General features: G+C 38.5%; 1 protein-coding gene across 4 annotated transcripts in view; it reads left to right on the top strand.

Annotated features, from left to right (window-relative positions):
* TLK2 (tousled like kinase 2) overlaps positions 1 to 13,191 on the top strand; it is a 111,257-nt gene that overhangs the window by 69,053 nt on the left and 29,013 nt on the right. For all 4 annotated transcript variants that reach the window (XM_090290654.1, XM_090290655.1, XM_090290653.1 and 1 more), the window contains 3 exons: positions 6,328 to 6,438; positions 7,237 to 7,373; positions 11,888 to 12,040. In XM_090290654.1, coding sequence (XP_090146780.1) covers positions 6,328 to 6,438; positions 7,237 to 7,373; positions 11,888 to 12,040 — 401 coding nt within the window. The remainder of the gene's footprint in view (positions 1 to 6,327; positions 6,439 to 7,236; positions 7,374 to 11,887; positions 12,041 to 13,191) is intronic.

The raw sequence follows: 13,191 nt of genomic DNA, 5'->3' as shown, positions 1-13,191 counted from the left end.
CCATATATTTTCTATTTTCTGTAGCTTATGTGAGTTTTGATTCTACAAAATTTGCTACATTTTTAATTTATCTACTTTTTTCCTTATCAAATGCATTTTCTTTTTTAAAATAATTTTTTATTTTTCAATTACAGTTGGCATATAGTATAGTATTAGTTTTCGGTGTACAACCCAGTGATTAAACCTGTGAAGTGAAAACCCTGATAAATCTAGTACTCGTCTGCCACCTTACATACTTATTACAATATCATTAACTATACAGTATTCCCTTAATTATCGCGGGTATTACGTTCTAGACCCACCTCGTCCCCCCCTCCCCCCTGAGTGAAGTAGGAACCTTGTATTTATTCTACACTCTTTCTTCTAAAAATTTATTTATTTATTTATTTATTCATTCATTCATTTATTTATTTATTTATAGAGCAAGGGGAAGAGAGAGAGAGAGAGAGAGAAACATCAATGTGTGGTTGCCTCTCAACACATCCCCCACTGGGGGCCTGGCCTGCAACCCAGGCCTGTGCCCTGACTGAGAATCGAACCGGCGACCCTTTGGTTCACAGGCCAGCGTTCAGTCCACTGAGCCACACCAGCCAGGGCTATTCTACACTCTTAAACCTACGTAACTTTAACAACATACGTATACGGTACCGCAAAATTCCGCGATATAGTGAAAAATCTGCGATAATTAAATATAATATTTTTTAAAATCCTGCAATACCGTGAAGCTGCCATAAGTGAACTGTGATATAGAGAGGGACTACTGTTGGCCTGCGAGTCAAGTTTCGCTGGTTTGATTCCCAGTCAAGGCACATGACTAGGTTGTACGTCAGGTCCCCAGTTGGGGGAGTGTGAGAGGCAACCACACAGTGATGTTTCTCTCTTTCTCTTTCTCCTTTCCCATCTCTCTAAAAAATTAAATAAACAAACAAGTGAATGAATAAATTGTTAAAAAAAAAAAATAAAAGAGAGAAAGAGAGAGGGACTACTGTATTGCTTCCCCAGCTTTTTTTTTTTCCATTTTCATTTTCATAAAATTTTTTTTTTAATTAATTGCTTTATTCTTAGAGAGGAAAGGAGAGAAAAAGAGAGGGAGAGGAGCATCAGTGTGTGAGAGAAACATTAAACATTGATTGGTTGCCTCTCACATGCCCCCAGCCGGGGATCTGGCCTGTAACCCAGACACATTTGCATGAAATATTTTACCATCCCTTTGCTTTCCAGTCTGTGTGCATCTTTTGCTCTGAAGTGAGTCTTTTAGAGCCAGCATAAGTATGTGTGTTATTTTCTTACCTATTCAGCCACTATGTCTATCATGATTGGAGCATTTAATCCCTTTGCACTTAAAGTAATTGTTTATAGATATCTATTTATTTCCATTTTATTCATATTTTTAATTTTCTAATTTAAGAAAACCCTGTAACATTTCTGATGATACTGGTATGGTGGTGATGAACTACTTTAGCTTTTTCCTGTCTGGAAAGCTCGTTATCTGTCCTTTGATTCTAAATAATAGCTTTGCTGGGTATAGTAATCTTGCTTGTAGGTCTTTGCTTTTCATTGCTTTGAATATTTCCTGATCCTTTCTGGCCTGGAATGTTTCTGATGAGAAATAAGCTAACTGCTTTTCTCTTGCTGCTTTTAAAATCCTCTCTTTGTCTTTAATCTTTGGCATTTTAATTATGATGTGTCTTGGTGTGGGCCTCTATGGGTTCATCTTGTTTGGGAATATCTGTACTTCCTGGATTTGTGTATCTGTTTCCTTTGCCAAGCTTGGTAAGTTTTCTGTCATTTTTTCAAATAGGTTTTCAATTTCTTGTTCTTGCTTTTCTCTTTCTTGCACCCTCATGATGTGAATGTTGGTACACCTGATGTTGTCCCCTTAAACTAATGTATTAATTTCAGTTATTGTATTCTTCATTTCTGACTTGTCATTTTTTTAATGTTTTCTATTTCTACTTTTGTGTTTTCTATCTCTCTGTTGAGTTTAGTCCTCCCCTAAATTCATGGAGCATTCCTTTTTAAAAAAGATTTTATTTATTTATTTTTAGAGAGAGGGGAAGGTAGGGAGAAAGAAGGGGACAGAAATACAGATGTGTGAGAGATACATTGATTGGTTGCCTTTCACATGCCCCCAACTGGGGACCTGGCCTACAACCCACGTGTGTACCCTGACTGGGAATCAAACCAGTGACCCTTTGGTTCACAGACTGGCACTCAGTCCACTGAGCCACACTAGCCAGGGCTCACTGAGCATTCTTTTTAAAAAATATATATTTATTTATTTATTTTTAGAGAGAGGAGAAGGGAGGGAGAAAGAGAGGGAGAGAACGTCAATGTATGGTTGCCTCCAGTGCACCTCCAACCGGGTACCTGGCCCGTGACCCAGACATGTGCTGTGACTGGGAACCGAACCAGTGACCCTCTGGCTCACAGGCCAGCGTTTGATCCCTTGAGCCACACTAGCCAGGGCTCATTGAACATTCTTAGAAGCAGTGTTTTGAACTCTGCATCTAGTACATTGTTTATCTCCATTTTGTTTTGTTCATTTTCTGAAGTTTTGTCTTGTTATTTCGTTTGGGACGTGTTTCTTTGCCTCCTCATTTTGGCTGCTTCCCTGTGTTTGTTTCTGTGTACGAAGTTGAGCTGTTACGTCTCCTGGTCTTGGCAGAGTGGCCTTACGTAGTAGGTGTCCTATGGGGTCCAGTGGCACAGTTGCCTTGGTCTCCCGAGTTGGGTGTTTCGGGTGTGCATGCCTCTTCCCCCATATGAGCCAAGTGCACCCTCCTATTGTAGTGGAGCACTGATTGCTTTTGGTATGAAAATGGGAGGGATAGACCTCCTGTGATAATAGGCTGCAAGCACCAGCTGAGACTATAGCAGAGTCGCAGCCGTGCAAGGGCCCACCCAACAGAACAGGCCTTGCTTCATCAAGGCTCTGGTGTCCACTGAATTTACCCCTTGAGTGTGTCATTTATGGAACTGGTTGGGTGATGCTCCTGTGTGGTCTGAAGCTATCCACTGGGTATGCTGGCTCTGGGGCCTCCTGGGAGGTGCGAGCCAATGTCAGCTGCTGCCTGTGCTCTGCCTGGGGCCACCTGACATGAGCTACAAGTTGATCTGCAAGTACTTGCCACTTTCTGGGCTTAGAGGTGCTCACGAGAGGCTAGGCTGTGAACTGAGGTCAGCTGCTGCTAGTGCTGGGCTCTGGGCTGCTTAGCAAGATGTACAGAACTCGCTGAGGCCAGATGCTGCTTGTTTGGGGTTTGTGGACCTTTTCGTAAAGTCCACATCATGAGGTAAGACAGGCCATTTCTATGGCAATGCAATTGGGAGTCCTTGGGTGGTCCTCAAAGTTAGGTGGGGTGGCGTCTCAGGAAATCATAGGGCCAGGGCTTCTAGTTCAGCCAGGTTGATGGAGACTCAGATATGGCACCCACCTGCAGGCTCTGTGTAGGGAGGGCTCAGCAAAGGAACAGTGGCCTATGCCAACACTTCTGTCTGGGAGAAAGCTGCCCCTCCAGCCCTCCTCCTTAACCCAGACACTTCAGTACCTTCTTATATATCCCTGGTGCCTTTCAAGCTGCTGCTCCAGCACTGGAGCTCAGAGCAAGTGAGTCTGAGTAAGTCCATGCACAGGCCCTTTAAGAGAAATGCCTAGGGTTCTAGAAGCCCTCCGTCTCATTTATCCACAATCTCCTCTGGCTTTCGGAGCCAGAAGTTATGGGGACTTCTCTTCCTGGCATTTGAACCCTGAGCTTGGGGGTCTGGTGTGGGGCTCAGACCCCTGGCCTCTCAATGGGGGCCTCCAGAGCTGAGATGTTCCTCCTGATTTTCATCTTTCACGTTTGTGTGTGGGACCAGTCCATTTTGTATCTCTGCCCCTCCTAGCAGTTAGTTATAGGACTTCTCTTCAGCCAGATTTCAGGTGGTTCTGAATGATGGTTGTTCTGTCGTTTAGTTGTAATTTTGGTGCGGTTGTGGGAGCATGTGAGTGCCTCCATCTTGACTGGAAGCCTCTCATTCACTTTCTTTTCCATCTTACACATTCTTTGTGGTTTTTCGCTCCTGTTTCATGGATACCATGTCAATTTGTATTTTATGGTATATGATAAACAGTATTCTAAAATGTTCTTCTGATTTCTGTGGGAAGATCATTTTCATCATCCTCAAGCTCATGTTCCCTTTTTTTAAATTCAGAAATATTTTTCTTTAGTCCTGTGTTTTGTTTGTTTCTTTTTCTCCATCTTTGCATGAGGAGGGTACTGTTTATATTGAGTACTTCCATCTTTCATTGTTAACATATATATATATTTGTCTGGGACTGCTCTTATTCCTGTTTGTGTTCACTTGGGTACTGGCTGAATTGCCAAGATTTATAATTAGATACATAATGGATTGAAAAAACTCCTAGACTAATTCCAGTACTGGCAGGTTTTTGTCCAGAGTAGCTCTGCTGGACTGAAAAAGGATCATGGGCTCCTTTCGTTCTTTTATTGCATGACTCTTAGAATTGAGAGGAACATGCCTGCACTATCCCCCCCTCCCCCCCCTGCTCTCTTCCCCAGGCATGTTACCTTGGCCTTTCTCTCTCCTAAGCTCCAGGGCCTTTCTTTTGCTTCTGTAACTTGTTTCCTAAGCTTATGCAGCCGAGCTGGCTTACTTCTTACTACCTTTGTGACTTTCTAAGTAAACTTTCTCTTATAATTTGGGGTGGGGGTGATTGAAAAGATGGAGTATATGAAAAACCTGAATCCTAACTTAGTAGTTTTTGGGTTTTAAAAAAAAGGTCTGCATTCATTTTCCAGGAAGCATTATGCTCTCCCTACTCACCACCATACTCCTCCGTTGTTTTCTGTGGGTTTTTTTTTTGAATATAGGGCAGTACCAAAGGAATGGAGATACCAAAAAGGAAGACACAAAAGGATCAGAACTTGTGTCTTGTGTTTCTGATTTGAAGGGACAGGGGACATGACCATTGGTCTTTACATCCCCTTTTAGGCAGGCTTGGATTGTTCCTTGAGTTTTGCCACTTTAGGAGATGTTGGGAAAGGCTGCATCAGGGGCTGCTGGCCAGGTACCATTTTAAACCTGAACACAAAATCATCTGTGTTAGCACAAAAATTTAGAGTTTTTAAAATTTTAAATAAGCTGTCAGAGATTTATTGATTCCATACATTTGTTTACAGATTTCAAGGGAATCTCACTTTCCAAAAGTAGATTGAGTTTCATATAAACATTACACACAGTCTTTGGCTTGCAGACTCTTTAGTATGAACTAGATAGTCCCATTTACCCAAGTGTACTTGCACTTTGCCTTTCATAATGTGCTCCATATAACTATAGGAACTAGTAGGAAGAAATTACTCTTACCGGAGAGGAGAAATTTGGGGGTGGAAGCTGTTGTCACTTTAAAAATGAAGTCTGAAAAGTTTCAAAAATCGAATTTGCTATAATATCTTCCATTTGTGCTTTTTACTCTTTCAGAAACACTTATTTCATTTGATTGGGAAATACCAGATTTTTTGTTTTTCATAATTCAAGCAAGTTACTATAAAGTAACACTTGCCAAAAGAGTAGAGCTCTTTTTATTTAACACCAGAATAAATTCAGGAGTTGTGCATCAAAATTGACCTTAGGTTAGTAGTTCTTTGCTCCTCTGTTATTGTAGGAGGCTTGAATTTTTCAAAGTCTTTCTCCCATCCTTCTGGCCACAGCTAAGTTAACTGTGTGTTTACATTCTGGCATTCTTGAACCAGGACCGTGTGTTCAACTAGTTAGTTCTTTTCTATGTGGGCATGGGTGTGCCTGGCTTCTCTGGTACGAAACATAATGTAAATTCATATATCTTTTTCTTTGGAAACAAGAATTGAAAAACAAAGAGCAATTGAACATAAAAAAAACTATTAATGTGTTGTTTTTTTAACTACAATTTTTTGTTAAGTGCTTAATCACCCTTTGTAAGTATTTAATCTGCAAGTGCTTTAAAGTGCTTAATCACCCTTTTTATGTATTTTAAACATTTCATCATAGGATTTTTCCCTTTTGTGACAGTTGAGGCGTATGTGATGTACTAGATTTAGCTGTATCTAACTTTTGGGAGGGATAAAATATGAGCAATAGAAAAACAGGCTCGCTTTTGGTAATGGAAATTCATCTTTAATAGTTTAGTAAGAGGGAATAAAGTATTTACCTTTTTTAAAAACAGACATAGTTACTTATTTGATTCTTAATTTTGCTTTTGATTTAACAATAAAAATGACATTTCTAGAAATTGCTTTTGTATTAATCTATCTTTGGAGTTAATTAAAATTTTGTTTTCCATTGAAGGCCAACTGTGATTTGAGACGGCAAATTGATGAACAGCAAAAGATGCTAGAGAAATACAAAGAACGATTAAATCGATGTGTGACAATGAGCAAGAAACTCCTTATAGAAAAGGTAAGTGGTGAATGGTGGCCATGATACTCTATATCCCAAAGTGCTCAGTGTGTGACATTGTTTTGGCTCCTTATTCTGTATCTGAGATGAAAATATTTCCAACTAGGGCATTTTAGGAAAAGACTTATGGTCTGACAATTAGAATTCTTTCTTGCATAGATACTTGAACCAGGCATCCAGAGTGCTAACTGGGGACATTCGTTCTGGTTGTGCATTATTTTTTAGTGTGATGTTGATGGGACAGAAACAGCTCGTCCTAGTCGAGTTTGCTTGGAGTTGGTCCCCTAAGTTCCCATATTTATTAGTCGAAGTGTGAATTCTATTACTATTACAAACATTTAGCAATAGTTACATTTCCATTTCAGAGATGGTATTTGGAGTAATGTACGCATTTAATGATATGATAACCAAATCTTTGTACCGTAAAATAATTGAGTTGGTATATACTTGTGTGTGATTAATTGGCTGATGCCTCCTATATAGTTGATTAGTTGCAACTTGCTTTTAATAGTTATTAATAACTCTTGGAAGTTTTTTACATCCCTAGTACTCATTTATCTTATATTGAAAGTGTTAAGGTGGTAGTACTTACTAATAAAATTATTACAAGGTAGAGATTTGAGACAGACTGGTGGTTACATGTGCTGAAATCTTTGAATTTAAAATGACATGGAGCACTGATAGAAGTGAAGTGGATTATTTTATTGATGTCAGAGATACTGGGGAATTTTGGTTTATCTTTTAATTGAGTTCTCATAGGAAAATGAAATTATTTTCTATTTCTCCTTTTTCCCTAAGTCAAAACAAGAGAAGATGGCATGCAGAGATAAGAGCATGCAAGACCGCTTGCGATTGGGCCATTTTACCACTGTCCGGCACGGGGCGTCTTTTACCGAACAGTGGACAGATGGTTATGCTTTCCAGAATCTTATTAAGTAAGTTAATTGGTGATTATTAAATTGAGAATTGATAAGTTGGTTTGGATTGTTAAAGTTTTCTCTCTTTTTGTTTCATGTTTTTATGTTTTTATTTTTTCAGGGGCATTTTATTTTTTTAATTCTATTTTATTGATTATGCTATTACAGTTGTCCTAGTTTTTCCTCCTTTGTCCCCCTCCACCCAGCACCGCCACTCCCTCAGGCAATCCCCACACCATTGTTCGTGTCCATGGATCATGTATGTAGTAAATTCTTTGGCTACTCCATTTCCTATACTGTACTTCATATCCCCATGGCTGTTCTGTGGCTACATATCTGTACTTCTTAATCCCCTCACCTCCTCACCCACTCTCCCACACCCCGTCCCTCACCCTAGTCTGGCAACCATCAGAATGCTCTCCATATCCATGATTCTGTCTCTATGCTGCTTGTTTTCTTTGTTTTTTAGACTCAGTTGTTGATAGATATGTATTTATTGCCATTTTATTGTTCATAGTTTTGATTTTCTTTTTCTTAAATAAGTCCCTTTAACATTTCATATAATAATGGCTTGGTGATGATGAACTCTCTTAGTTTTATCTTGTCTGGGAAGCTCTTTATCTGCCCTTTGATTCTAAATGTTAGCTTTGCTAGGTAGAGCAGTCTTAGTGTAGGTCCCCATTTTTCATGATTTTGAATATTTCTTGCTAGTCCCTTCTAGCCCGCATGGTTTATTTTGAGAAATCAGCCGACAGTTTTATGGGAACTCCCCTGTAGGTAACTAACTTCTTTTCTCTTGCTGCTTTTAAGATTCTCACTTCATCTTTAATTTTTGGCATTTTAATTATGGTGTGTTTTGAAGTGGGCCCCTTTGCATCCATCTTGTTTGGGACTCTCTGCTTCCTAGACTTGAATGTCTGTTTCCTTCACCAAATTAGGGAAGTTTTCTTTCACTATTTTTTGAAATAGATTTCCAATTTTTTGCTCTTTCTCTTCTCTTTCTGGCACCCCTATGATGTGACGTGGGAACACTTGTAGTCCCAGAGGCTGCTTATACCATCCTCATTTTTTTGGACTTCTTCTTCTTCTTGTTCTGATTGGTTGTTTTTTCTTCCTTATGTCATTGTCATCATTAGTAATCCTAGTAATTAGTGGTAGTCATCTTTGGTTTTTTAAAGATTTTATTTATTTTTAGAGAGAGGGGAAGGGAGAGAGAAAGAGGTGGAGAGAAACATTGATGTGTGAGGGAGATATTGATTGGTTGCCTCTTGCACAAGCGCCAACTGGGGACCAGGCCCACAACCCAGGCATGTGTCCTGATGGGGAATCGAACTGGCCACCTTTCACTTTGCAGGACAACACTCAACCAACAGAGCCATGCCGGTTAGGGCATCATCTTTTCAGTGGTTACAGTCAGCTTTAGTCATCATATGTGTAAAGAAATGTAGGGAATGAGGTGACATCCTGAGAAAATTTAACAGGTAATCAGAGGAATAACAACTGAGTATGACATTAAAGCTTAAAAGAATCAGAATTGCCAGAAATCTGAAATCAAGGTGTTGCCAGGACCATGCTTCCTCTGAAGCCTCTACAGAGGATACTTCTTTGGCATTTTGTAACTTCTCCCTTGGGTAAGTCATACCATTTCACAGTTTCCAGTAGATACAGAACTTAGGAAATTCTGGGAATCTTTAAAAATTCTTCTCTGGTACATTCAGGCACTGTCTGTAGATCACTGCTAAACTAAATTCTGGTGAAAATATGTGCATTGTTTTTAAATACCTCCTACTAGTTATATATAATATATATATAATATGGTTGAGCCTATAATACAGTTTTGTTGTGGAAGGTGCCTGCATTCTTGTTTTTTTAAAGCTATTGTAACAAAATACCACGTTGTTGTTTTAACCTATTCTCAGATGAAATCTTGTCTGCGCTCTGAAGCCTCTAGGGAGGACCCTTCTGTGGTGTTCTGTGGCCGTGGCAGCACAGCTTCGAGTTCTCCTTCCATCGTGCTCCCCCGTGTGTCTCTCTTTTCTTATAACGGCACCGGTCATATTGGATTCAGGGCTCACCGTACTTCAGCATGACCTCGTCTTAACGAATTACATCTCTATTGACTCTATTTACACAGGTCATAATCTGAGGTACTAAGGGTTAGGACTTTCACATGTATTTTTGGGTGACACAGTTCAACCCATAATGGTGCCTAAGGCTGATTATCTTGTTTTCTTTTACAGGCAATGGCTTTTTAAATAGGGTTGTTCAGATTTGAGTGAGATGGTTTTATTAGGTCATTGATACTTATGTAAAAGATAGAAGTACTCTTTCCATGGGTGATGAAAGCGAGCAGTCTAAAATTGATGGAATGCAAGGAATACTTCCTGTTCAACTGTATAAAAGGCGCTGTCCTATATATTCGAGACAGAAAGGTTAATAAGACATAGTTCTTAAGAGAATTTATAGTTTTTGACATAGTCCAGACTTTGTACTCCCAAAATAAACCATAATGAAGTATCACTGATAGACTGTTTTTGGATAACTTTTATTTGTAAGTGTAGATAGGTTAGAAGTTTCAAGGACATCAGGAATTAATGTAGGGATCCTTACTATGTATGCCATTGACTTCTGGTAGATCACTTTTCATGTCGAGGCAAAAGCTCTCTCATTCTTAACAACGTGCAGTTTTAGATGCCCCAGAGATGTTTGGGCATCGGCGTACCCTTTGTTTGTGGTATGTACATGTTGACTGTGGGGTTCCTTTCTTGGTAAGCTGTGGAGGTTCAATGTATGGATGGATTCTCCCTGAAAACAATGGAAAATCAGTTTTATTTTATGTTTAATAAAGGTGATAGCTAAAATCTCAGTCTTCCAAAGCATTTAGTCTTCAAAGACAAAATGTTACGGCACTCTACTAGCCTACTGTGGTTTATAGTTTAAACTACATAACCACATCTTGTCTGGTCAGCTCCAGGGAGTTCAGAGCACTTTGCACTTATGGCACCTAAAAGGGTAGAAATGAGCTAAAGATTTTTTTTTACCTTTTTTTTTTTGATTGGGAAACTCATGTTGAGAGAAGGTAAATTATTTTTTTAAGGACATCCATTGAGTCGGGAGGAGGATTGTGATTTCACCTAAAGGTTCTGTGTCTCAATCCAGAGTTTTTTCAAGCCATGAATTATTCTTATACATATATTTTGGAGGGGAAGGCATATCTCTAATCATAGTTTAAAGGTTTTTGGTTTTTTCCTTTTAGACAAGCAGAAAACTCTTGAATTAAAATTTCCATTCTGCTGCTTAATTGACATCTAATCAATGACCCAGCCAAGGGAAGTGTATTTTCAAATGAATGGTTATTTGCAGTACTCAGATTAGGTTAACCTTGCTTACAGTATTGCCCTTACAGTTATAGCAGCGTAAATTGTATTATAGGCATCTACCCTGGAGTTTAGTCTTCTTTTTCTGGTTGCCATTCTCCCAAGAAAGATACACTGAATCTGGAAAAGGTCTAAGAGTCTGACAACTACCGTGTTCAGGGAAGAGGGTAGAAGACGTTTCACTTAAGAATAGGTTAGAAAATAGATTCTGTCATTCTACAAAAATGAGGATTGGATCAAGAAAAGATGATGGAGGGATGTATGTTAAAGAAGGAGAAGGGAGCTAGCATTTGGCTGTCAACGAGGATAGGTGATATAAAAATTTTCGCCTGTTAAATCAACAGTGAATCTCAAATCTTGGTATATTTTTACCTACCAAGTTTATAAACCTTAATATCTCTAGGTGGTGGGCTACATGAGAGAAAGTGATTTTCTTACATTGGTGTTTTTATTGACTTTTAATTTGTACACTTGTTTACCATAGAAAAATTGGACATCTTATTAGGAAATAGTCTAATGATAATGATGTTAGATGTCTGAAGAGCCTTTATATTATGTTTTTTATTCATTTAATGTACCATTCTTAAGAAGTTTTTACTAGTTGCAAGATTCATCATACTTTTTCTGTGAGTAGGAATGATGTGGGGGTGGTAATGACTCAGACTAGAATGAAAATCATTTTTTACTTTGCTTAGCATCCTTCAAATTTGTATTTTTCTAGATATAATTTGAGGAAATTTGAATCCAAATAGAAAATAAAAAGTCACTTGGAACCTATTGTACTTTTCTATTTTACTTAAATACAGTTCTTTAATGGTTTCATACTGGAGAGTTGTTTTCTTAACTATTAAAAAAGGAGTCAGAAACTTCTTCCTTTTTAGTCAGAAAATAAGCTCACAGAAGAAATTTGATAATTTTGCTTCCTGCCCATGTTTTTACTCTGAACATAATCATAACCAGTGTCTTAAAGCACTGATTCATTCTAAAAAATATCTTTCTACCCTAAGTTATTTGCTTCTTTCAAACTGAAGTTAAAATCAAATCTCTGCTTGATTTAAAGAGGCTTATTTTTTCTGACATCCATTAGATATGCAGATGACAGTGTTAAAACTTTTTTGATCTTCTTTTTCTGTGCCACATCTTTTTTCTCTCCAGGCAACAGGAAAGGATAAATTCACAGAGGGAAGAAATAGAAAGACAACGGAAAATGTTGGCAAAGCGGAAACCTCCTGCCATGGGACAGGCCCCTCCAACAACCAATGAGCAGAAACAGCGGAAAAGCAAGACCAACGGGGCTGAAAATGAAACGTATGTTCTTTGTTGATGTGAACTGTGAGGTACCACACTCTCCCCCCAAACACAAATGTTCTCTTGAATGTCACTGGGGGTAAAATGATAAATTATGCAGATTTCCAGAGCTTAAGCTTTCTTTTTATTTACTTAATAGATTTGCTTAAGTTAAATAAAATTAACTCATTTTCTTAGTGCAGATCTTATTTAGGGAGTTTTGAATGACAGGGAGAAGTAATGTCACTTAACTTGACATCATGGTATTTGATCACTGTTATAACAAATATGTCATTGTGGTATTCCAATGATATAATTGCTATGTGTGGTGGGTTCTAGGTTATCATCTTGTGGGGATTACCTGGCTACTATTTCAGACTGAAGAATACATACCGAAAAATGACCTTGACTGCCTAAAGGGCACTCAGCCACAAACTTAAGAGTAAGCTAAGAAACGATAAGTATTTCAGGAAAACGACATTTTCCAACAAGCCAGATCTTAACATCGCTAATATTTTACTGCTCTGGGGTACCTAAGAGAAACACCAGTATCTTAAATTGCAGTATACTCATCTTTTTCACTGCCAATCAATAGTTAGTATATAGGAGGGATAGAGTATCCTGAGCACAGATGCTTTCTTTTTCTGTCCCAACCCCATTGTCAGAGTTCCTCTTTGATCATCGAGTTCTTGACCACTAAGAGAATCTTCCTCTGGGACAGGAGTTGGCAAACTTTTTTCCAAAGTGGGCCAGATAGTACCTACTTTAGGCTTTGCAAAAGAGAGTCTCTGTTGCAACTACTCAATAGAGTAGCCTGAAAACAGCTGTAGACAGTACATATATGAATGTGTGCGGCTGTGTTTCAGTAAAAAACTTTACAAAAACAAACTGTGAGCTGAGTGGCCCACTGTTGTATGAAGTTTGCCAACTTGACAAGAACTACCAAACAATTGGCATGAGAAATAAAACCTGTATGTTACTTAACTATTTAAAATATTTCTTATGCTTACCCTGAAGACATTAAAGTCATTACCTGTCTTCAAGAGGCTTTCAAATTAAAAAGGAAACAAAAGCTCTACTGATAATAATTAAGCAATATCTAAAGAATTGATGGTAGCTATGAAGTTGGTTTCTGATTGGATTATTTGAAATTTAAAATATATATATATTTT

The sequence above is a fragment of the Furipterus horrens genome, unplaced genomic scaffold (assembly GCF_987537825.1).
Source record: "Furipterus horrens unplaced genomic scaffold, mFurHor1.1.pri manual_scaffold_11, whole genome shotgun sequence".
NCBI classification, from domain to species: domain Eukaryota; kingdom Metazoa; phylum Chordata; class Mammalia; order Chiroptera; family Furipteridae; genus Furipterus; species Furipterus horrens.
The sequence above is the reverse complement of the archived record's forward strand: the minus strand, read 5'-3'. Positions and strand labels throughout refer to the sequence as shown.